This window comes from Sceloporus occidentalis, unplaced genomic scaffold (assembly GCF_023333645.1).
Source record: "Sceloporus occidentalis isolate IW3139 unplaced genomic scaffold, rSceOcc1.0.p SCAF_4, whole genome shotgun sequence".
Classification (NCBI taxonomy): domain Eukaryota; kingdom Metazoa; phylum Chordata; class Lepidosauria; order Squamata; family Phrynosomatidae; genus Sceloporus; species Sceloporus occidentalis.
In genome coordinates, this window is record NW_028316984.1 from 69,583,849 (window position 1) to 69,608,718 (window position 24,870).

The following is a 24,870-nucleotide window of genomic DNA, read 5'->3' on the forward strand; positions in this document are numbered from 1 at the left end:
TCCAATACTCCTTTTCTGTTTCTGTTGACGACATCTCTATTCGTCTAGTCCAGGAAGCCCACAGTTTTGGTTTCATTTTTGATTCTTCTCTGTCATGTATCCCCACAGCCAAGGCCTGTAGATTTTTCTCTACAATATTGCTAAAATCCGTCCATTTCTCTTGGCCTCTACTGCCAAGACTCTGGTTCCCACTCTGGTCGTCTCGAGATTAGATTATTGTAACCTCCTTCTGGCAGGACTTCCTCTCTCTCACCTCCGTCCTTTAATTTCTGTCCAGCATTCAGCTGCACACATTATTACATCTGCTCTCCGCTTTGACCATGTTTCTCCTCTATTATCATCCCTTCACTGGCTCCCCTTCCCCTTCTGTATTCAGTATAAGCTTCTGTTGTTGACTATTAAAGCCCTGCATGGGCTGGCCCCTCCTTATTTATCTGAATTTCTTTCTCTTCACATTCTCATTCGTACCCTCCGTTCTAGTAGTCAAGGATCTCCACTGCCCCATCCCGGATTCGTCCCTTCTCACTTGCTCCCCCTCACTCCTGGAACCTTCTTCCCCCACAAGCAAGGGTCATCACTTCTTTAACCAGTTTCAAAACTGAGTTGAAGACTATATTGTTCAGGGAAGCATTCCCAGACATTGTGTGATTGTTTATCTGTTATCTGATATTTGATTTGATATTTGATATTGGATGTTTTTAATTTGTTGCCTACTTATTTTATCTAATTCTATCTTGTATTATTGTCTATTGTTTTCTATGTATTTTGTAGAATGTAAATATTTCACTTTATTTTTTCTTATTCCTAATTGCAATACTGCATCATCAGGGAAGCTATCCAATTCAGTTGTGTTACTCTTCGGTGTTCCTAACATCTGGTCTTATTTTGGAATTTTCTGTTTTAATTCTCCCCGTCTTCATTTTGCATGATCTAGTCTGGTGATGAGTTTTGGAGACCCCCAAAGTGTGCAGGTCACTCTTCTGGCATATTGGTTTGTCCTACAGACTTGCCAAGACAACCCCTGATAGGTTTGCCTTAGGGTCGCCATAAGTTGGAAACGATTTAAAGGCATACAACAACAACAACAACAACAAGAAATACATATTAGCCAAGTGTGAATTTAAAATAACCTAGATTCTTGGTATTTATTCATTTATTTTAGATATGTACAATAACCTGGATATACAGCTGACCCTTGGACCTCGTGGGGGATCCGTTCCAGCCCCCCCCCCCCGCGAGTTCCAAAATGTGTGCATATTCAAGCCCCATAGGCTTGAATGGGTTACATGCATACGAGGGGCACACCACGGGCACGCACCCCATTCACATTAATGGCGGTCGCCCCTCCATGGATTTCCAATTCTGTGGATCTCAAGTTCATGTACTCGGAGAGGCAACTGTATAATTTTAATGTACTTACATCGAGTGTCTTAAAAATTACTAAACTTTGTGAGTTTATTGACTTTGTTCAAATTCAAACTGGGCAAAAGCACAGGTGTGTACTGGTTAATGAGGAATAATTCTGTTTCACAAATGAATAGCTGTCAGGTCATGGAAGGCTAACACCATGCTTTGCTACACTAAAATAAATTTATGCCAGAAAGTATGTTAGAACTGTAATAAATGAAATCGTACTAGTATCTAATCTGATAACATGAAGATGTGGGACATTTTAATAGACACGTTCTTACAACCTGTTCTCTACTATTCCTATTTACCATACAACTTTTTAAAAAAATAGGTTTGCCCTTAATCTCTGGCCAGGGGTCATCATGACAGAGATAAACTCAACAGCAGCCAGTTAATCACTCCTGAAAGTCAACTTGCCTATACATTGCAGCTGTGTCTACAGTTGTTGCTCACAGCTGGACATGTTTCTCTGTCTGATCTTGCTTTCTTTGTGCTCAGACTGTTGCTTGATAACCCACAGATTTCCCCTTTGCTAAGATAAGAGACAACATATGGCAGGGAATACAACTCCTGTGAGACAACCTCTTTCCCCTTATGCCTTGAAGGTATAACATAGCAGAGGGGGAAGCCAAGGGCTAAGGCTCTGTGCCATCTCAGTCTTCGAAATGTCACACTGTCAAGTGGTCTGCTACCCATGAAAGAAGATTATAACATAAAAGCTGACCTATAGCACCACTGAGCAAAAGGCAACCATTTCACTCTTTCTCTTTCTTTCTCTCTTTCACATACATCCTTTCTCTGCCTTCTCTGGTTTGTATTAATTTCCATTGTGCAGATAGGAGATTTCCAGTGAAGGCTTTAGAATTTAATCCTGCAAAAATGTAGATCCTTGATTCTCATTCTAAGTTTTGCCTTGCTGAAATAAGCAATTTTGTCTCATTCTGAAATTTTGAAAAGAACACTTAAGGTTTATGAAGTTATCTCATTGGAATGTGGCATAGTGGTTTGAGTGTTCCATTGTAACTCTGGAGACCAGGATTTGATTCCCACCTCGACCATGAAAGCCACTGGGTGACCTTGGGCAAGCCACATGCTCTCAGCCTCGGGAGGGCAATGGCAAACCCCCTCCAAACAAATCTTGCTAAGAAAAATCCTGTGATAAGTTTGCCTTAGGGTTGCCATAAGTTAGAAATGACTTGAAGGCACACAACAGGAACAACAACATCTTGGAGTTTGATTTCAATTAATGTCTATGAAAATCTATTTAGATATTTCATCGACGCTTGCAATTCTTTGTCCTGTGGCCTTTGTAGGCTTAATAGAATGCTGATGGAACAATAGATCTAGAAGTTGCTGGGTTTTATACATATTATGGTGAAAATTCAACAATACTATAATAGAACAAAATCCATTTGATTCAATGAATGCATTGCTGGAATATTTTAAGGTGTTGGTGGCATGTAGGGTTGCCATAACTCCGGACGTCCAAAACGGGAAAAATGTAGGACAAAATTTTCAAATGTAGGCCACAGGAAATGTGTCCTACATTTGAAAATTTTGTCCTACATTTTCCTGCAGAGGGGAGCGGAGGCCAAGCGGCGAGGGAAAGCCTCCACTTAAGGAGGCTTTCCCTCCCCGCCTGGGCCCCGGGCCTCACCGCGATCGGAGGCCGCGGAGGAAGGGCCAGGCCACGGGCAATCGCCGGGGCCTCGCCTCCTTCCTGGCCTCCGCGGAGGCCAGGAAGGAGGGAGGAGGCTGCAGGGAGGCGGGGAGGTTGGCGTGGCTGCGGGCAGGAGGCACCACCTCCCTGCAGCCTCCTCCGTCCCAGGCCTCGCTGCCCTCCTCTTCCTCCGCGCGGCCATGCGCGGTGGAGGAGGAGGAGGGCAGCGAGGCCCCCCGGGTTGCTCCGCAACCCCACTGCAACCGGGCTTTACCCGGTTTTTGGATGGCACCCGTGCCGGGAGCGGGCAGGTGCCGCCAAAACCGGGAAAAACCCAGTTGCAGCCGGGTTATGGCAACCCTAGTGGCATGCTCTGGATTTAAAATGAATTGTGACAAAACAAAGATGCTGATTAAAATATGACTTCAAAATAGGAAAATGAACTGACTGTCCTTTCTCCCTTTAAAGTGAAAAAGGGGATCAAATATTTGGGAGTTAGTATTACAAAGAACAACAATTTGTTATGTCAAAATAATTATATATAAAGAAAATCTGGAGAGAAATTAAAAGAGATTTAGAAAATTTGGGAAAGTTAAATTTATCCCTTTTGGGGAGAACTGCAGAAATAAAAGCAAATGTTTTGCCAAGACATTGATTTTATTGTCAAATGGTACCCATTATTAAAAAACTGAATAGCCTTTCTATAATAGCAGAAACAAATATCCAGAATCAAAGAGAGCAAGAATAAAACTTAAAACTTTATATGGTGCTAAATAAAGTTATGGTTTGAGACTTCCCAACATTAGATTGTATTACGAGGAATGTTGTGTTATTTGGCTGAAGGAATTGATTTTACTTAGAGATGAGAGACTTCTGGAGTGTGAAAGATATGATTTAAGAATTGGATGGCATGCTAACTTTGGTCTGATAAGAGTAAGGCACACATTCAGAAATAACCATTGTGTCAGAAAGGATCTTCTGCAGGTTTGGTATAAAACAGATTTTTCCCCCTAAAGTAATATTAGCTACCTTTCTACAGAAAACTGTTATTTATTTATTTTTATAGAACAGGGTGAGTTAAAAATCAGAAATGGTTATTTTATGATGATCTTTTGGAATTGGAATTGGACAACTAGAAATATAAATCAAGACAGATGCATTTCAAGTAAGCCTAAGAACTTACTTGGTTTCCTTTTAGACATCCTTAGGCCTGTTACAGACTGCCAAAATAAAGCTGCTTCATGTCTCTTTGGAGGTATGCTGTTTAAATGATGCATGCATCCTAAGAATCCGGAAGCTGCACCAAAGCTGCACTCCAGGACCCATGCATCATTTAAATAGCGTACCTCCAAAGAGACCCGAAGCAGTTTTATTTTGGCAGTCTGTAACAGGCCACAGAGTCTGGAGAAAAAGAGTTCTATTCAGAAGTGTGTAAAGATGATGATCATGTAATTAAGAAAGTGTACAAATATCTTTTGAAATTGGAGTTGGAAGATGACTCTGTAAAAGGACTATAAGATAAAGTGGGCCCAAAATGTTAGGCAGAATTTTCAAATGGATGTATGGGAGGGAAATGTGGACTAAAGATAAAAAAAATTATTTTGTGCTGTAATTTAGAAGAAAATATCTGTAAGATAATATACAGATGGTATCTAATTGGAAATGTCTAAGAATGTTTCAAATCAATGTTGGGGTTGTCAGAATATTTACTGTATTAGTTTTAGGGTACTTTTTCATATGTGATGGATTTATAAGAATGTAAAACTTGTTGGTCTAAAATCCACATGTTAATTTAAAAATCTTAAAGGTACAGTTTGTAATGTTAGCAGAGCTGGGAATCGAACTACAGATTCATAGTCCAACACTCAAACCACTACCCCACACTGTCCCTCTCATTACTCTGTATCGAATACCATTGTAGTATTTCACCAGGAACATAGGCTACAACCATATGTACCCCATTTAGGACTAAGCTCCACTGAACACACTACTACTTCTCAGGAGATACGCACAGGATTGTACAGTTGAAGACTTTTGCTACCTGCCTAGTTGTTTCTGGGCATAATTTATAGGAGGGGTTTGTACCATTTAGAGGCTTTTTGTACCTAAGACCAAGGTTTTTGAAAGACTGCATAGAGTCACATGCTGACCTTAGCTTCTATGGATTTGCTATGGAAACCTATCTCTGAGTGCCAGACCACCACCACCATCTGAAGTAAGATGAGTGGCTGTCAGATCTTCTTGACAGTGGTGCATCAGCTATAGAGCTTCCTTCCTCCTTGTTTTCACCTGGTATCAGAGAATGTTCGATACACAGAATATAACTTTTTAAAAGAGCCATTAAGTTGCAAGTTGTAAAAAAAAGTTGTAATCTAAGATTTTTAAAAATTTGTAATCTAGTACTGGTTAAAGTATTTTAGGGCCATCATTTTACTTGAAAGGTAGGATAGCAATACAGTACTTGAAATAAACAAATGCTACCTATACCCCCTTGATAGAAATTTGAGGGGGTAGAGGCTATTCCTTCAGAGTTTCCTAAGTCTTTGTCCAAATCTTCCAAACAGTTTATAGTTGAATAACATTTTAAAGTAACTGGGTAATGGAGGTAAACAAACAAATCAAAATTTACCATATTTTTAAAAAAATGTTCCTATAAAGTAATTGTTAGGATAAAGAATCGATACTGTGGAAATGTTTACCATATCTAAATACAGTGTGTTACCTTTTATTTGGTAGGACTGTTAACATTTGTTTTAAAAAGTAGTTTCTTCCTCTTAACATGTCCCTTTAGGGCATTTATTGTAAACCTGCAGAATTTGTCCAAGGCTGCCAGCTTTTCAGGTTGACAGTTTCAGTGGGGCATATAAATCTCAGGGCTAAATTGAAATCTGGAATTAGCATAGTCCTTGGTATGGCACATTTCTTGTCTTTTAAGGGGGGAAAAAACTGAAGGTAAAAAAGATTTTTTAGAAGCTGTCTGCTTACTTCCTTGCATTGCAAAGAATATTTAATTGGCTAAAAAATGCATCAGCATATTCTGGCACCTTGTACTTTTTTGAATAATGGAACACACCAAAGAATTTCAGGGGGAAATCAGCCTATGCTTTATGGATTATAGCAAAGACTGTAATTATGTTGATCATGAAAAACTATGGATCAGCCTTAAAGAAATGGGTGTGCTACAACATTTGATTGTCATAATGCATAACCTGTATTTAGTACAAGAGAATACTGTCAGGACAGAATATAAAGAATTCTTATGGTTTCACATTGGCGAGAGGGTCACACAAAGCTGCATTTCATCAACTTATCTATTTAACTTGTATACTGAATGTATATGTAAAGCAGGGTTAGACTCTGTGGAAGGAGGCATGAAAATTGGAGGAAGGAATGTCAACAATTTAAGATATGCAGATTATACTTTATTACTGGAACAAAACTGCAAAGACTTGGAACTGAAGAAAGTGAAAGAAGAAAATGCAAAGGCAGGTTTACAGTTGAACATTATGAAAACAAAAATAATGACCACAGATGATTTATGTAACTTTAAAATAGACAATGAAGATATTGAAATAGTTCAAGATTTTCATACCATGGCTCAGTCATTAATTAGAATGGAGACTGATGTCAAAACATCAGAAGAAGATTAGGGAGATGCCTGAAAGTGATGAGAGCAAAGCAGGATGCTCCTGTCACAATTGTGGAATTGGGGCAAGAATATCAGATGATGTCACGAAACATCGCCATTATCGTGTCCTTGTTTTGTCCGTGGGGAAAAATTCTGCCATCACTTTTCATTAACCGGAAACTTCTGTTAATGAAAAGCGATGGGAGAACTCCTCTGCATGGATGGGACAAGGACGGAACAATGGCAATGTCACATGACATTGTCTGATATTCTTGCCCCAACAGCACGATTGTGACAGGAGTGTTCCACTTTGGTCCTGTCACTTTCAGGCATCTGATAATCAACTAGGACTTGGAAGGCCAGCTATGAAAGAACCAGGCAACATCCTGAAGTGTCAGGATATAAAGTATCATTGTATACCACAGTTTGGATTGTCCATGCCGTTGTATTTCCTTTGTCTTATGTATGGTTGTGAATGGTGGGCATTAATGAAAGCTGATAGGAAGAAAATTAACTCATTTCAAATGAATACTGGAGGAGATTTCTATGCATACCCTGAACTGTTGAAAAGACAAATAAAAGAATTTATTTATTTATTTTATTTTTATCCTGCCTTTCTCCCAAAGTGGGACCCAAGGCAGCTAACATTCTTAAACACAACAATTAAAATTGTAAAATATAAAAGTTACAAATATATAATTTGTTTAAACAAAAATGTCTTTGCCTGCCTGCAAAAGGCCAGCAGTGAGGGGGCCAGCTTGGTCTCCCGTGGAAGGGAGTTCCAAAGGGTGGGAGCAGCCACTGAGAAGGCTCTCTCTCGTGTCTTCACCAAACGAGCCTGGGATGGCGGTGGGACCGAGAGAAAGCCTTCTCCTGAGGATTTTAGGGCTCTAGGTGGTTCGTATGGGGAGATATGGTCTCTCCAATAGTCTGGACCTAAGCTGTGTAGGGCTTTATAGGTCATGACCAGCACTTTGAATTGTGCTCGGAAATGAACCAGTAGCCAGTGAAGCTGTTTCAATGCAGGAGTTATACACTCCCTGTAACTGGCTCCGGGCAGCATTCTGGCAGCAGCATTTTGGACTTACTGAAGTTTCTGAACAGTTTCCAAAGGCAGCCCCATGTAGAGTACATAATAGTAGTCCAAAAGGGATGTAACCAAAGCATGTACGTAATAGTAGTCCAAAAGGGATGTAACCAAAGCATAGCCAGATCTGATGTCTCAAAGAATGGGCACAGCTGGTGCACAAGTTTTAATTGTGCAAATGCACTCCTGGCTACTGCTGAGACCTGGGCATCCAGGCTCAGAGTGGAGTCCAGGAGCACACCCAAGCTGCGAGCCTGAGATTTCAGGGGGAATGTAACCCCATCCAGCTCAGGCAGAGCCCCAATTCCCTGATCTGCCTTATGACTGACCAAGAACACCTCTGTCTTGTGTGGATTAAGCTTCAATTTGTTTGCCCTCATTCAGTCCATTTCTGACAGCAGACACTGGTTCAGCACAGAGACAACTTCTTTGGAATCAGATGGAAAGGAGAGATAGAGTTGGGTGTCATCTGTATACTGATGATACCGCACCCCAATTTTCCATATGACCTGTCCCAGCGGTTTCATGTAGATGTTAAGCAACATGGGGGACAAAACAGAACCCTGTGGGATTCCACAGGCCAGCAGCCAAGGAGTCAAACAGGAGTCCCCCAACACCACCTTCTGGGTCCGCCCCTCCAAGAAAGACCGGAATCACTGCATAACAGTGTCCCCAAGCCCCATCCTAGAGAGGCAGCTCAGAAGAATACCATGTTCGATGTTATAGAAAGCCACTGAGAGATCTAACAGGATCAACAGGGACACACTCCCCTGTCCAGTTCCCTGCGAACGTCATCCACAAAGCCAGAGACAGCTGGAGGCCGGGAAGGGGCGCGAGGGAAATCCCCGCACCTGGAGGGTGGAAGCCCCGCCCTCAGAGGGTGGAAGCCCCGCCTCTGGCATGGGCCCCCACCCCCGGAGGGCAGAAGCTCCACCCTTGGCACGGCAACCTCAATAGGTTCGCCATCACTGCACTAGAGCTATGCTGCACATTAGGAAATCATAAATATATATAAAGATATTTGTATTATAGAAGTTAAAGTGCTATTTTAAATTTTTATTTAGTATTAAAAAATGAACCCTTAGGCCTGCAACAAAAATTAGATGAAGTAAAATTTTCAAAGCACTGAGGGGATAAGAATGGGGAATCCATCTTAATTGGCAGAATTTAATCATTTGTTTTTGGTGCAACTAGAGATGCAGATAACTGGTGTCTCAAACCTGATTATCTTTTACAATCTGTTTCTTATTGCAGGTGGAAACATTAAACCTTTTACACCAGAACAAGCTAAAGAAATTGTGATGTCTCTCCAGAAACCTGCAGTTTTCTGCAATATGGCTTTTGATTGGCCCGTGCGTCATTGGAGTGTTACATATCTAGCTAATCTATTTAAGGGAAAGAGAATACTTTTTAGAATAGGAACGAAGGACATGGACACAGGTAAGGGGACATTCTGTAAAGGTTCTTGGATTCTGACAATTTGTGAACATTTAACAATCAACATGGTCTGAATTATGCTCTGAAAATAACCAGTAACTACTCAACTTCTTTTACCTTAGGCTTCCTTTAACCAGGACCATCAACCAGATGAACATCCAGATCAGTTATCATGTGGCATTTACATAGATGGATATACTAATATGTTGTAAGTCCCATTCACAAGGCCTTAAACATCTTTTGTAGTGCAGAATCATGATAACTGATAGATAATTCATAAAACATACTGTGATGTAATTATATATATAAATATACTGTCCATAGGGGGCAGATAACTTTTATTTCCTGGGGCTCCTGTGTCAGGTCAGCCATCTTTCAGATTTTTTGGTGGGCTGTATTTTGGAAGTTCTGTACCAAATAAATGCAATAAATTGATTGTTTCTTGCTGTGGTTTGGAGGAATAAAGTGGCATACAACTTCTTATGAGCAGACTTTCTATCCTCTCCTTTTCCCAGTGGTATCCATCCCAAGACACATTTAGATTTTACCTACATCATTGGATTAAATCTATCTCAATACACATTCAGAGACATATTGGTACCTAATCTTGAAGCCACCTTGAATCCTGTACTGGGAGAAAGATGGGATATAAATTACACAAATAAATAAATAAATAAATAAATAATCTAGATGTTCTGAGTTGTAAATAAGGGTGGAAGAATAATGCTTCAGATGCCTAGCCTAAAACATTTAGGCATGCTTCTAAAGAACTGCAGATAGGGGTGAAATGAATAATAAGAAAACAACCAGTGACATTCAGTGGATTTGATAACCCTTTTCTGATAACAGGAGCTGTAAATCCACAAGGATAGATTCAGTTCTGGGAAAAGTTTCTGACTTGAGGTCAAAGTCTTTGTGTGTCTTAACATCCTTTCTTACTTGAAACATTCAGTCTAAGAAGCAATCTGTTTTTCCTGAGGCAAAGTACTATTGTATGCTAAAACAGGAAGAAGATGTCTTTGAAGAAATTCCCCTTCTTAGTTATAAAGTAACTAAATGTATCTTTTTGCCACCATGAAAAACCCTAAAAGACTTACACAAATGGTGCCATGCATTAATGTACAACTGTCCTCTAGTTTTCTTTTCCTATGTCTTTCTTCTTTCTGATACACTGATATTTTCAAGATAACTACATTTTTCTGATTTACTTATTCTATTAACATTGACTGACTGCCCTGGTGATAGTTTTTAATTATTCACTTTGTACCTAATGAATAATTTTGTATTTCTTGCTGAATCAGAGATGAATTAAATCCAAGTCCCTGGTTTGAGGAACATCAAACCAGCAATATAGATTTTTGTCTATGCCATTCTATCACGATTTTGCAAATAACCTGTCCAAGCTGAAAGCTTGTATATGTCTTGATTTCCAAGTACTTGCCTTGCTTTATCTTAGGATCATGCGGTGTTGTGAACATACTGTTCTTTTAAAAGTATTTCACATATCTTAGCTCCTTTCATTAGCAATTCATATCTTTTCATGTAATTGTCTCTCATCAGGTCATGTTTTAGAAGGCTTGACATGTCTTAGATTCATAATTGTTAATGCATTTGAACAGCTGTCTATAGACACAAATTGGCAGAGCATTTTGCCCCCTATGCACATTTCAGGTGTGTGTATATACACACACCAACATATATATATTGGGGCAGCAATGTGGCAAATCAGGGGGACAGTTCCTTTATGCTAGGACTCACCAGGGGTTGCACAGACATCCAAAAATATCAACAAGCACATGCCTGTGTATATGTGTACACACATACACTTACCCACACGTATATATGTATGTGGAGAAATGGATTTCACTTCTGTTTTTTTAAAAAAACAGGTATTTTTCAATTCTAAACCAGGGGCAGACTGAAACACATTTTTTTAAAAAAATTGCCACTTCACTCTTTTTTGGACAATAAGAGGATGATCTGGGACAGTGGTCCCCAAACAGTGCCCTTTAAGTGATTTTGGACTTCAGGTCCCAGAAGCCTCAGCCATGTTGACCAATAGTCTGGGATTCTGGGAGCTGAAGTTCAAAATCCCTTAAAAAGCACAGTTTGGGGATCACTGATCTGGGCAACTGGGAGTGATCAAGAGTGGAAACCAGTCTTGGAAGCTGCATGCAGCCCCCAGGGCACACTTTGTCCAATGCTGGCTTTATCAGGCCCATTCATACTACACAATTATAACATTGTGACTCCACTTTAACTTTCTTGGGTACATCCTACAGAATCCTGGAGTTTGTAGTTTGATCAGAGGCACCCGAGGAGCTCCCTGGCTGAGGATTTAGATACTTCTCTCTAGGCTGCCAATTCCATGATTCCAAAGGATGGAGCCATGGCAATTAAAGTAGAATCATAGGCTATAATTGTGTTGTTTGAAAGGTCCTATATATTTGGTAGAGCACAACAGTGACCCTGTGACCCTCAGATTCAGTTTACCATCTTTCTTGGAGCAAATGGGGTATATAAATAGGGCCTTGTCTATATGTCATTATTTTCACATTAAGAGAGCCAGCATAGTGTAGTGGTTTGAGTGTGGGACTGTGACTCTGGAGACCAGTGTTCAGTTCCTAGCTCAACCATGAGACCCATTGTGCAAGTCACGTTAAGCACGTCACATACTCTGAGCCTCAGGGGAAGGCAATAGCAAACGTCCTCTGAACAAATCTTGCCAAGAAAACCCTGTGATAGGTTCAATTTGGGTTCACCATAAGTTGGAAATGACTTGAAGGTACACAACAGACAAAATTACGGTTGTGGTGGGTTCTACTCCTGCATCCTACCAGGCATGCAATCCATAGTCTTGAAACAGTAATCAATTCAAACCTTAATAAAGGATGAAGGGTGGGAAAAATCTCCCATTCTACACGCCCCACAACTCTTTATCATAGGGCATGGTAGCTGGTGTTTCAGGAAGTTGAAACCCAAAACATCTGTAGGGACAAAGGTTGCCTCCCCAAAGCTAATTGGTTAATTCCTTATTTTGGAGGCAAGTGAGGTTTCTGGAGCTCTTACTACAGCACCCAGCTAAATTTAAATGTTGTATTGCTGACTTCCCAGTTTGTCTCATATTCTTAGTCAATAAACTTGATAAAATAGCAAGTTATCCAAGCTGGTCAAATAGAAAATGACAGTGATAGGAGTTTGTTCTTTTGCCTGAAGGAAATTAGAACAAATGTATGAGGTTGGGATGGCAGCAATTCCCATGCAGTCCGAGCAATGAGGAATGGATGCCCTCAGAGCACTGGCTTGCTTGCAAGAATGAAAGGCGTCCATATTTAAGCAGCTGTACATGAGTAGTGGAATGAAGGGTAAAATGATTGTTCTGTCATTGCCATTCATGCAGCCCTTTGCAATTTGCTTTCCCCAGCCACAATGGTTTCGGTCCAGGATATAATTTCATATATTATGTTTTTCGGTCGAAGGATGAGCTCTGATGAGAAATGAAGGTCTCTGATTAGCCACAGGAAATATATGCTGTGATGCAAGGAAAAACACCCCAGCCTTTTTTTCTCCCTTGTGTGGTGCAGTGAAAAATGTTTTTCCAAAAAAAAAAAAATGCCACAAGAGGTATAAATTGAATTCATGCATATGCAGGCTTATTAATGTGCTTCCTAACGTGCTCTCCTCATCACTCCAGTATTTCAAATAATGCAAAATGTGGCTGTGTTTATTTCTATTTAATATTTTTATCCCAGCTTTCCATTTAAAAAGGGTTACTAACAAACAGCACTAAAAGCAAATAAAACAATAAAATGATAGCAATAAAAGGCCAGATTGAAATATGTCTTCATGCTATTCCTGGTACCAAACTGAATGGGAAGCGTGAGTGTGACTCTAAAGGGAGTGCTTTCCACAGTTTGGGAGCAGACCTCTGCAAGTCTTGTCTTCACATTACTTTCCCTTACAAATAGCAATTCATTCCACCTCTTAAGTTCAGCCCATTCTATGTACGCAGTTATGCAATGTTATCCAGACTGGGTATGTAGTTAAGTATTTTTAGTTTTGTATCCAATTGTTAGATTGGATTGCTCAAATAAGCCTGAAATTGTTATAAAAATTACAGCCATTCCTTTATAAAACTTTGTAATTTAAAAAAAAATCATAAAATGGATGGCCATGGGAAAATAAGAACATAATGGGGGCGGGTGGAGAGACAGGATTTAAAAATATAGAAATGCAACAAAATATGGTGATTGTAATGGTGGCTCCTTCAAATAACTAGAGTAAGTGTGTGATAGTGTTATTAATTCTCACCTTCTGGTGGGAGTTGTCCTCACCTGCAACTATTAAATAATCCATGCTGCTACAACCACTCATCTTTTATCAAAGAGTCCATAATATTGCATCATAATATCTAGCATCCATTTCTATCTGAATGCTTCCTACACTTTTCCAGTCCTTTTGAATCTAAACATTTTTGGTTGGATCTTATGTTCCTGTGAGTGAATTGTTGCTTCTGGGGCATTCTGGCTGGAAGCAAAGGATCAATCAATTTTTGCTGATCCTTTCTGCTCTCTGTAAGCCCCTGTTGCATCTGAAAAGCTGCACAAAAAGTTGGGGCAATCCTCAAGAAAAGTGGTTGAAGTAATGCCAGGCAGTGCAAGGGGAAGTAGGAATTGGTTAAAATTGCTTTCCTAAACCTTCCAGCAATGGAAAACTCCACCGGAACTCTGGGTTAAACTACATATAGTATTAAATGCATAGTATGTAGCTAAAAGTTCCTTTTTTTTTTTACTCAAACATAAGGTTGTGGGGGTCTGGTCAAGAATGAAATGGTGTACTGGTGAGGGCAGTAAACCTTCTGCCTGCTGTTTCCTTTTAGTAGATTCCTCCTCCCCCCCCCCCCCCAGATTAAAAAAGACAAAGCAAAAACTATACCATCTGCTCTGTGAATATAAATTCTGAAAAACTAGCTGTCACATCCCTGATGCTGCTCTTGTCATTGATAGCATTTGAATTGGAAAAGCCAGTCTTGTTTTTGTTTTGCTAGCTGCTCTTATATGCTCACCACTGAGGTTTAATCTTTGGGAAAAGAGACAAAGTCAGAACATTCAGAATGAGTATAAAAATAATTTTTAAAAATAGAAAATGAGCCGCAGGGCTTGTCAAGTCATTGCATTGTAAAATAGCTTCCTAGCTTCTAGTCCATACTCTTGGGCTTCATATGTGATAGTGTTCCATTTTAAGGAAAGGAAGTCCCATGTATTTTGCAGCACTCACTTGGTTACACTGGGCCAGAATGGTGTGAGTTGGCAGCCAAAACATCTTGATGGTTGAAGTTTCCCCACCTCTATTTACAGATAGTGATATGAATTTTAGAACAGGAAGCATTAATTCATAAAGTTCAACACATTATAGTGTCTGCATGCATTTGGTCAGGTTTCATTTTAACTTAGCTCGAAAAGTAAACTCCTTTTCCAAATGAAAAAAACAACAGCCAAAGTATTACATTTTGTATAACATTCTCAAGGGAAGATTTGTTTTCTTCAGTTTTGCTACTAGGTAACTGTATTTTCATAGAGCCAGCAATGGATATTTCAGGATGTTTATCTGGAAGAAATTAACAACCTAAGCTGCTTTCCAGATATGCTCTCATACACACACACACACACACACACACACACACACACACACACTTCTCCAACATTTTCATTTGTCTTCTGCATCCCCTGTAGGCAAAATGACTACAGACTATCTGTCTATGCACTACATGTATTTAAATCCCCAAATGTTAACATTTTGACAAGCTCAACAGTATATAAGCTGAACACTGTTAAAATCCTGACAGCCTAAACATCTCCATTTGCAACTTAACCAATATATGCTGCTAACCGCTACACTAAGGGAAGGGGAAGTATTTCTCAGAAAGATGAGCCTGCTGATGCTAGTCCAAACTGAATCCCAGAACATATGGATAAAAATCAATTGCACAAAACAGACCCATTGCCATAACAACATGGAGATGTACTGGGCTTCCCTATTGGCACCTGATCCCGGAAAGGAATTTGGGGGCCAACAGAGGACTAAATCCAAAGGGCCACAATCTAGGAATTAAACATGTTTTCCCTCAAATAACAAATCCACATGGCAAACAGAGTATCTAAACCATTTGAGATGATGTTCGAAGGAAAGCCACCAAGTCCAAAATCAGGGGATATTTGGGAATCAGAATATTAAAACACACCATATATCTGTACTGTTGGTCTTAAATCATTTGATTCCGAGTTCAGCAGATTGATACAAAGAGGGATACCATGATTCGTATGTCATGCCTGCATACAACACATGAATTTCCCCCCCAGAAACTGTCATGTACACACTGCTCTATAGTTTGCACTTAGCTTCTCCAGGAACTGGAAGAATCTAGGATAGGTATGGGATTATCTTTGGATCCCTAGGTATTTGGCTTTGAATCTCTCATGAGCCCCACCCAGCATGGTCAGTGGTAGGGATCTGCTGGAGTTTTAGTTCAAAATATCTGGAGTAACCAGGAACTTAGGGGTAGGAAACATAGTGATATCTAAACCCAGCCTTTGTCCAGGATCCAGTGATGTATTTCTACTGGATCCCACTGGTACCAGCAGCATATGTGATTACCACTTCCATGTACTGCCCTCATACACCCCTAAGCCTGTACTGGAGAGTTGGGAAGCCACCCCCCCCCCCAACTGAGTGGGTTTTTGCTACCATGGAAAGCTACAGAGGGAAGGGGAGTGAAAGCGTCCCAAATCTCATAGTGTTGCATATATTTATTTTATTTATTTATTTTTATTTTTGTTCCGCCTTTCTCCCAAAGTAGACCCAAAGCAGCTAACATATAGAAAACACAACAATTAAAATTGTACAATTAAAATAATAAAAAATATAAAATTACAAATACAAAATTTAAAAATATACAGTGTATATAAAATGAGCCCCGCATGATTTTAATAAGCTTGCTGGAATAAAAACATCTTTGCTTGCTGACGAAAAGCCACCAGGGAGGGAGCCAGCCCAGCCTCCCATGGAAGGGAGTTCTAGAGGGTGGGAGCAACCACCAAGAAGTGCACCATTGGAAATGCAAGTATGCCATCTTGGTCCTTGGGTTTTCACCCCAATAACTAGCCTTGATCTGAAAGCCAACTACAAGCTATGTTAGTGAAATGAGGGAGTACTCCCTATTTGGATGGGGAAAATATTGTTACCTAAACAGATTATAATAAGGATGTAATTTGCCTTAACCTCCATAACAACCTATAAGTTTTTTTCTTCCCATCTTGGTAAACTTTTGGTTTATTTAACCATTTCTGCTTGCAGTAATAACCAAGCGGGAGTGATTAAGTAGCATGAATGAGCATGTTTATTCATTAAAAAAATGGATCAGTTTTGTTACTGAGCAGACCAAGATATTTTTAAAGGAAAGTATGCATTCATTACAAGGGATTCTACAATATTCCAAAGAATTCTAGCTTAATCCTTCCTGCAAATGCACCAAGAATATCTCAGTATTTCTTTGATTTAATGAAGTAGACTAAAGTCTATGAAAGCTTATGCTACTAGCTTCTTTCTCTCAGTTAGTCTCAAATGTGCTACAAGATCCTCTTGCATACTGATCCAAACTAACATGGCTATGTTTTTAGTTGAGTATTTCTCTGTTTTAAGAGAGCCCCCCCCCCACACGTACTTCTCAAAAAGTGAACCTCAAGAATACCACAAAAATCTTCTTATTGTTCAAATGAGAGTTAAAAAAAAGACTGCCAGTAAGATGCAGACATTGTCTTATGTGTGGCATTTTCAGCTGAGGCATCCAGGCTGCTGTAATTTCATTTGTGGTTTATATTGCATTTAACCAGCAATTGGAGCTGAGACAGAAAGTTATTGTTTTATCTTCTAACCTGCCTTGCTTCGTATCTATTCTTTATTATTAGCGTTGTGCTCAGTGTGCATATAATGTTGTCTCTTCTATTGCTTTAGCTCCTCTGTTTGAAACCAAGTGCAATTATGTAGAAGCCACACTTGAAGAGTTTCTTGCCTGGATTGGAAGACAGCCTTCTAATTCTTCTGGACCATTCAAGGCTTATGATTTGTATAAATACTGGACTTATGCTGATTATAAGTACATTGCTAGATTATTTGAAGACAAGCCAGAACACTTCCAGGTACATTATTAAGCTTGTCCTGTATCACTTCAGCATTATGGGAACATTCAGAAAACCTTTTGATTATTATTCATTCAGTATCTGGTGTTATTAAAATGATGTAATTTTTTTTCCATTTTTTTTCCATGTATCACATTTATATCCTACTTTTCTTCCAAGGAGGCAAGGATAATGTACATGGTTCTTAATGCCTGGTTCCCATTTTACAGGGGTATTCACTGGGGTTTGGTTCCAGGATCCTGCATGGATACTAAAATCTGTAGATGTTTATGTCCCATTATATAGAATGGTGTAGTAAAATGGTGTCCTTTATATATAATGGCAAAATGAAGTTTTGCTCTTTTGAATTTTTTTTTTTTTTTAAATTCAAGCTGTGGATGGTTGACTCCAAGGATACAGAGGACCAACTGTAGATTCCGAGAACCATAAAGTCAGAGCAGGCATATAGGCCATCTATTCTAACCTCCTTTCCAGTGCAGGAAATCCAGAGCTAGAAAATCCTAGCTGTCTAGATTCTTGCTGAAAGACATTCAGAATGACCTGCTGAATCATTGGTTCTATTATGTGATCGTATCTTTGAGGAGTTTCTCCCCTTAGATCTAGTCCTGCCCTCTCAGGAAACAAGCTGAGAATAAGCTTTTGACCTCTGCTCATGACAGCCATTCAATGATGTTGTGTTCACTTTCAGGCTTCTCCAGGATAAAGATACCCAATTCCAATTCCAGCTGTTCGTACCACTTTTCCTCATTACTGGCTCTCTCTTTTTTGTCCTCTTCTGAACCTGTCTATGCTCTGCTTTAAGTGCAGTGCCCAGAACTGGACACAGTACTCACAGTGTCCTGGTGAGGTATTTTAAACTGGGAGTAGCTGGGCCAAGGTCAGTGGGTTTTGTGGAGTTTAAACCTGTGAGTCCTTTGTTCTAATTTAACCTCTACATTTCACTGTCTGTAATTTGGGAAGTCATTGACTCAAGCCTCACTACTAGGTTGGGGTGAGCAGTTTCTGGAAGCCCTGGGGTCACTTCATCCCATTGCTTCCTACCAAATTTTTAAATCCTAAAACAGGTCCATCACATGCACATGCACACAATCTTGCTATCATTTGGGGAGGGGGCTGACATATTTTAGGTGCCATCTTTTTCAAGATCAGAATGCATACATATGTGTGCCTGAAGCCATACAAATAATTTTTTTCAGACATGAGCCCCTGCTGAGCAAGTCTAGGCCTGGATAATACCTGGGAGGGAACCCTTGAGAAAATGACTAAATTGAAATGTTAACCAATAAATACCTATGTCATATGTGTCATGAGGACTTTGTGAAAAATGCTTTCGGATCTAGGTATCAAAAGCTAATCCTGTACTTAATGTTGCTGTCTGAGAGGTGCAGGCAACATGCAGTATGTGTATGGGGTGGGGGGGGAGTTTACTGCATACTTAGAGCTTGAGAAAGTTATTTTTGAACAAAAGCTTCTAGAATTCCCAAGAGTTGCAGTCCAAAACAGTAGCTTTCCCAAGTGTTGACCATAGCAGCGCCATCTTAATCACAAATGCTAGATCAGACCAGAAATAGTTGCCAGTGGCAGATCACAGTGCAGGCTGAGTCTCCCTTATTCAAAATGCTTGGGACCAGAAGAATTTTGAATTTCAGAGTTTTTCATTCATACATAATACAATGTCTTGGAAAGCAAAGGTATCACTATCTCACCTATCCATGTGGACAGTTTTGGATTTTGCAATATTTTGGATTTTGTAATTCTGGATAAGGGAGACTCAACCTGTAATAATTTATGTCGCATCAAAGCTTGCCAGAACTATCACCCACTGGATACCACTGAACAGAAGGATATTCTCAGCCTGAAAACTGTTTTATAACAATGTGGATTAGCATTTAAAAGTTACTGAAAGATACTTCTTAGTGGTAACTGTACCAGGCAAGAAACTCTCTTCTATTGATGAGTTTTCTTTTCTTAAAATATCCCATGCTTATCTGCTGTTTTCATTTAGATTTTATTTAGATATTTTACTAAGGTGACTTGAAGGGTACAAGAAGGGTAGCTATCCCCATTTTTTGTTCATAATGATTAATAGGGCCATTTAGAAGTTGTTTGAAATTTAAATTGTGCTGTTTATCATTTACAGTTGTGTGACTTAAGGTAATGATTCTATTATTTTAATGTACGAGCAGTATCTCGCTTTTCTTCAGATTTTTTGTTCAGTTGATGTTACATTACAGAATTTTGAGGTATAAATCAGAGGCAAGATATATGCATGAAGTTTAAATAGAAATGAGACCTCTTAAAGTGACATATGGGTATATTAGCTCCATTGTAAGCAGCAAGCAAAATAAATGTAATTCAGAAGTAATGTGCCATCTGTTATGGTTGGGGTACTTATAAACTGCATTTCTTTCAGCTCTGGATCTTTTTATTGTAAAAAGAAAGAGAGAGAAAAAAGGAAAAGGCAGCCCATTGAGCCAGAATTTTAGTACTTACCAATTCCTTTTCAGTTCATTGGGTAAAAACTATTTGGCCCATAATCACATCAGGTATTTACTGTGGCTGAAGCATTTTCAAAATAAGCTTTTAAAAATCTAATATTGATTATATTCACTCTCTTTCTTCTTAAGTTGTGACCGAACAGAGAAACTACTTAGGTGTGAGATTAAAGTGTAGGGATGATTATTACCTTTAACTTTATCACTGAAATAGTTATATTGGATTTTAAATTTTATGGCCGTGGAAAGCTGGATGAACAACTTTTCCTTTGTGATTTCTTGGAGCTTCTGATAAATGTTTGTACTGGGCTTCTTTATTTCTTTCTGTAAATCAGGTAAGCTCCCACTATTACTCCATTCACTTAGAAAGTTATCATTCACCTTGATGATTCCTCAGTATTGAATCTCAGAAAAAGAGATACTACCTTCAGAGAATTTACAATATCTTATAGATGGTTAGGGTACATTCAGGGGGTTTTAATATGCAAAAATTCATCCCTGAACTCATTCATAAGCAGTCTAGGAGAATCCATACTGTAGTGGAGTGATCTGTAATATTGCTGATTGTTGGGTAAAAAACGCCCCCCCCAACTTAGGGGCCATGCAGACCGCCCCTAAGTGATGACCTGCAGCCGCCTTCAGGGGCTCCACATCAGGTCTGTGGCAGCCGTATGCCATGGCCCTGATCTGGCCTTTCCAGGGTGCAATAGCCACAGCACCGTAGCTTGAAGATGCTCCTTTGGTGCTGCATTGTGAAGACGCAGCACCAGAGGAGCACTGTGACACCGTGTGGAGTGGAGTGCGACATCATGGCACTCTGGGGTAGAGTCGGGGCATGTGTTATGTGTATGCAACACCCCGACTCCGTCCCCAGGCTGGCCTTAATGGCCGGTCTGCACAGGGCCCCAGTGGCATAAGGAATAGATGCCTTTGCTGCTGTACAACCCTTTCATGAAGGATAAGGTTCCATAATAAAGTAGGCACCATGTAACAGTAATTTTTCTTAGTATGTAGAGAGATCTTGTAGCACTTTTGAGACTAACTGAAAGAAAGAAGTTTGCAGCATACGCTTTCGTAGACTTAAGTCCCTTTCACTGATGCATTTAGTGGAGTGGAAAGCCAGGGACAGACCTCTGTAAGTCATTCATATGTGAAAATGTCAATTCAAGTTCCAAATACTTTGTGTATGTAAATGAAGTGACAGATCCAGTTTTAACAGAGGAAACTGGCCCGAGGTGAGGAGAATAGATTGTGGGAAACAGAGAGTGATGTGATGAACAGGTCAGGGGTGCTCCTATGAGGATGGGGGCTAGATAGTGTTGAGATGTGTGTATTGTGTCAGGAAACCATTAATGAGAACCAGTGTGATGTAGCGGTTTTGAGTGTTGGACTGTGACTCTGGAGACCAGGGTTTGAATCCCTGGTCAGCCATGGAAACCCACTGGGTGACCTTGGGCAAGTCACTCTCGGCCTTAGAGGATGGCAATGACAAACACTTTCTGAAGAAGTTTGCCAAGAAAACCCCATGATAGGATAGTATTAGGGTCTCCATACACCAGAAATTACACACAACAACAACCTTCAAGTTGACCCCAATTCATGGCAACTCCATAGATGAGACGTTTCCAAGACGCCCAATACTCCACTACTCTGCTTGGCTAATACTCTGGTTCAATTTCGTATGAGACTGCTTCATATGTACTTATGTATTTGTGGGAAGGATATACCCTTTTTTATTCTGTTCTTAAAATATATATTTCACTCTGGCTTAACTATCTTGTTGAACAAAGTGATAATTGATCAACTGTCGTTTGGGATAAATTGTAACCATTGCTTTAGATATGTGGCATTGAACCAAATGCCCATTAGATTAATAGTACCAACCAGGATCACACAGAGAAGAATTAAACATGCCCTGGTATGCAAAAACAAATATGTAAATCAAATACATACATACATATGTAAATCTGAAGTATATAAACAGCTGCCCTTTCAGGAAGTTCTCTTTTAAAAACATGATAACTCACAATTATGGTTTCTTCTACATACAGGTTAAGTTTCCCTTATAGTATTCCAAAATCTGAAATGCTCCAGAATTCAGAATTGTCCACATGGGTGTTGAGATAGTGACACCTTTGCTTTCCGATGGTTCAGTGTGCACATACTTTGTTTCATGCCAAAATTATTGAAAATAAGGTGTATAAAATTACGTTTGGGCTATAAGTTGGGTTATATGTGTAACTATACAAACATAAATGAATGTCATGTTTAGACTTGGGTCCCATGTCCAAGATATCTCATAATATATATCTAAATATTCCAAAATCCAGAAAACTCCAAAGTCCAAAATTTAGGATCCCAAGTATTTCAGATCAGGGAGACTGATTCTTATATATTTTGTACCTACAGCAGAGAGAATTGGTTTAACCCTAGTTCTACTTTTCTTTGAAAATCCGGCCTTTCCAGGGCGTGAAACGGAGTCATAAAAAAGGCTCCTTTTTGCATCCTGGAAAGGGCGCAATAGCTGCAGCACCGCAGCTATATGGTGCTCCGGTGCTGCGTTGTATGGACGCAATGCCAGAGGAACGCCATGATTCTGTGTGCCAGGTGGAGCACACGGCATCATGGTACCCTGGGGGTGGAGTCAGGGCGTGTATCATCTAGATGTGACACCCCAACTCTGTCCCCAGGCAGGCCCAAAGTGCCAGTCTGTAGAGGGCCTCAGTGAAGGTCAGTTTTGGTGGTAGATTAGATATGAAGATCTATGTTTGTTATCGAGAGATCTACCAGCGAGTCCCTAGCTACTTTCTGGACTTTTCTTTGATAAGAGGATGTGGCATCTTATGGATGGATAACTGCTTTAAAAACTACAGGAGAAAGAGTATATAAATATAAAGGGATGTTTTTCACAACACCTACAATTTATACTGAGACAGATGCTGCTTAAATTAATTGTGTTTAATCTAGGGAGGGTGGTAGAGCAGTTGTGTAGCCATGATGCTATCACATGATTCATGGTGGTAAAATCCCAAACAGACAGGAAACAATGCTGGATGCTCAAGGGTGATGTGGCACATGATATTCAATAATGAAGTACAACAAGGTTATGTTGGAGCAAATGATCCTTGTATCACTTGTTGACTGACTGCATCTGAATTGGCACTAACTGCTCAAGAGAGATCTTGAGGTCATTTTGGAAGACTCAGTATCACAAGCCCAGTGTGCTGTTGTACACAAATGGACTGGTACAGTTGCTGACATCATTGGATAAGCTATTGAAATAGGCCAACAGTGTTGTTGCTATGTGCTGTTAAGATGAGTGTGACTTAGGGTCATCCTGTTTTAGGGTTTTCTTGGCATAGCAGAGGAGATAAATTGTCATTGCTTTTACTGCTGTCATAGGTTGAGAGCATGTGGCTTGCCCAAAGCCAAACATTAGGTTTCCATGGTTGAGTGACAATTCAAATCCCAGTTTCTTAATCTAGCACTCAAATCAGTACACTATGCTGGCTCTCGGATTGTGATTACACAAATCTGTAGTCCTATTCAAATGACCAGACGCCAGACTATCTTGAATACATAGGAGGAAGGAGCAGGCTAGCCTTTCCTCCTCAACTTCATTAGTTTTTCCATGCATCGAGGCTGTCCACATGATCCAGGATTCCCAATTTTGTAGAGAGGCTGTACATATAGAGGACAGGTGTCCTCTTAAAATTTTGTTCTTCAGACAGAGTACTACAGTGGGAGCAGGCAAAGATAGCTTGCTTTCACATCCCACACATTCAGGGTAATCCTGTCCCAAATTCTTGAACAGAATGTATTGTACATCTGCATCTAGACAGCTGTGTACCATTTGGGGGGTTTCTACCCATAAGTGAAAAAGTGTGTGTGTGTGTGTAAAGTTGCAGAGAAAGCCCCCTTCCCCAAAGGCCACTATACTGGCTGTATGTTGTTGAAGAAGGCTGGAAAAGTTTTAAGTATTTTATTGTAGAAAAAAAAGATTGCTAATGATGAAGCTTAATTTAGAATAATTGAGCATATTATGTTACAATAAACCTTCATTTTTAGCACAAAATTGAGGCCTTTCCCTCCTTTTTTTTAAAGACAAGGCCCATCTTTTTCTTTTGCTGTCCTTTTGATCTGGACATTACTTTGGAATTGGTTTTGTTAACTATTTCCCCGTTGATTCTTTTTTTTAAAAAAAAAATAAACCACACAATACTTTTAATGTTCTTGGCAAAAATTGCAGTCTTTCACCACAGACTTTGCTCAGGGTCAGTGGACCAGTTTTCTGTGCAATGCCAAAGGAACCATTTCACTGAAAGGATTTTGCCTTTGAAAATAATTGGATGACTTTCTCCTTAGTAAAACTGGTCTTCAGCCAAGTAGCTACCTGTCCTCTTTTACTTTGAATCAAATTCATTAATACTTGTATACCTGATGGTATTGAAGGTTATTTGACTACACTCACAGATTAATACTGTTCAATTTATTAAAGTATCCATAATTGTTTTATGGATCCTTTCTTTGAGATTTGTTTTCATTGGCTTGGATCCTAACTGGATGCCCATGAAAAGAAAGGAGTCCTTCCATTCAGGAATAAAATTGAGATCACTCATTCTTTTTCTTCTTGCTTCTTAAAACTTCAGTCATTTCTCCAGCCACTCCTCAGTCTTCTTGCTTGCTAGAGCAAATTTTGGAGGACTTAAGAGGATACAGTGGGAATTAGTAAAAGTTGTCCTGTCCTTCCACTAATGTCTCTGAGCCAAATCCATTCAGGGGACACCTCAATTTGAGTAAATTCAGGAATCTGGCCAGTGTAGATCTATATTGGTAGAAGTGAATCACATTTTTTTCAAGAAAGAAGTTAAGGACAAGATGATAAAGATGGCATTAATTTCCCTTTTAAAAAACGACATAAAACAGCCAGCCAGCTAGAAATGGGTGACATTAACAGT

At 39.7% G+C, this 24,870-nt stretch overlaps 1 protein-coding gene across 4 annotated transcripts in view; it reads left to right on the forward strand.

Moving 5' to 3' along the window:
- The window catches only part of HSPBAP1 (HSPB1 associated protein 1), an 87,562-nt gene that overhangs the window by 15,136 nt on the left and 47,556 nt on the right, over window positions 1-24,870 (forward strand). For 3 of the 4 annotated variants that reach the window (XM_089523338.1, XM_089523340.1, XM_089523339.1), the window contains exons 2-3: window positions 9,040-9,225; window positions 17,233-17,417. In XM_089523338.1, the coding sequence (XP_089379464.1) occupies window positions 9,040-9,225; window positions 17,233-17,417 (371 nt within the window). Of the gene's footprint in view, window positions 1-9,039; window positions 9,226-9,344; window positions 9,431-17,232; window positions 17,418-24,870 lie in introns of those variants that run through there. The other variant, XM_089523341.1, reaches the window with a different exon arrangement.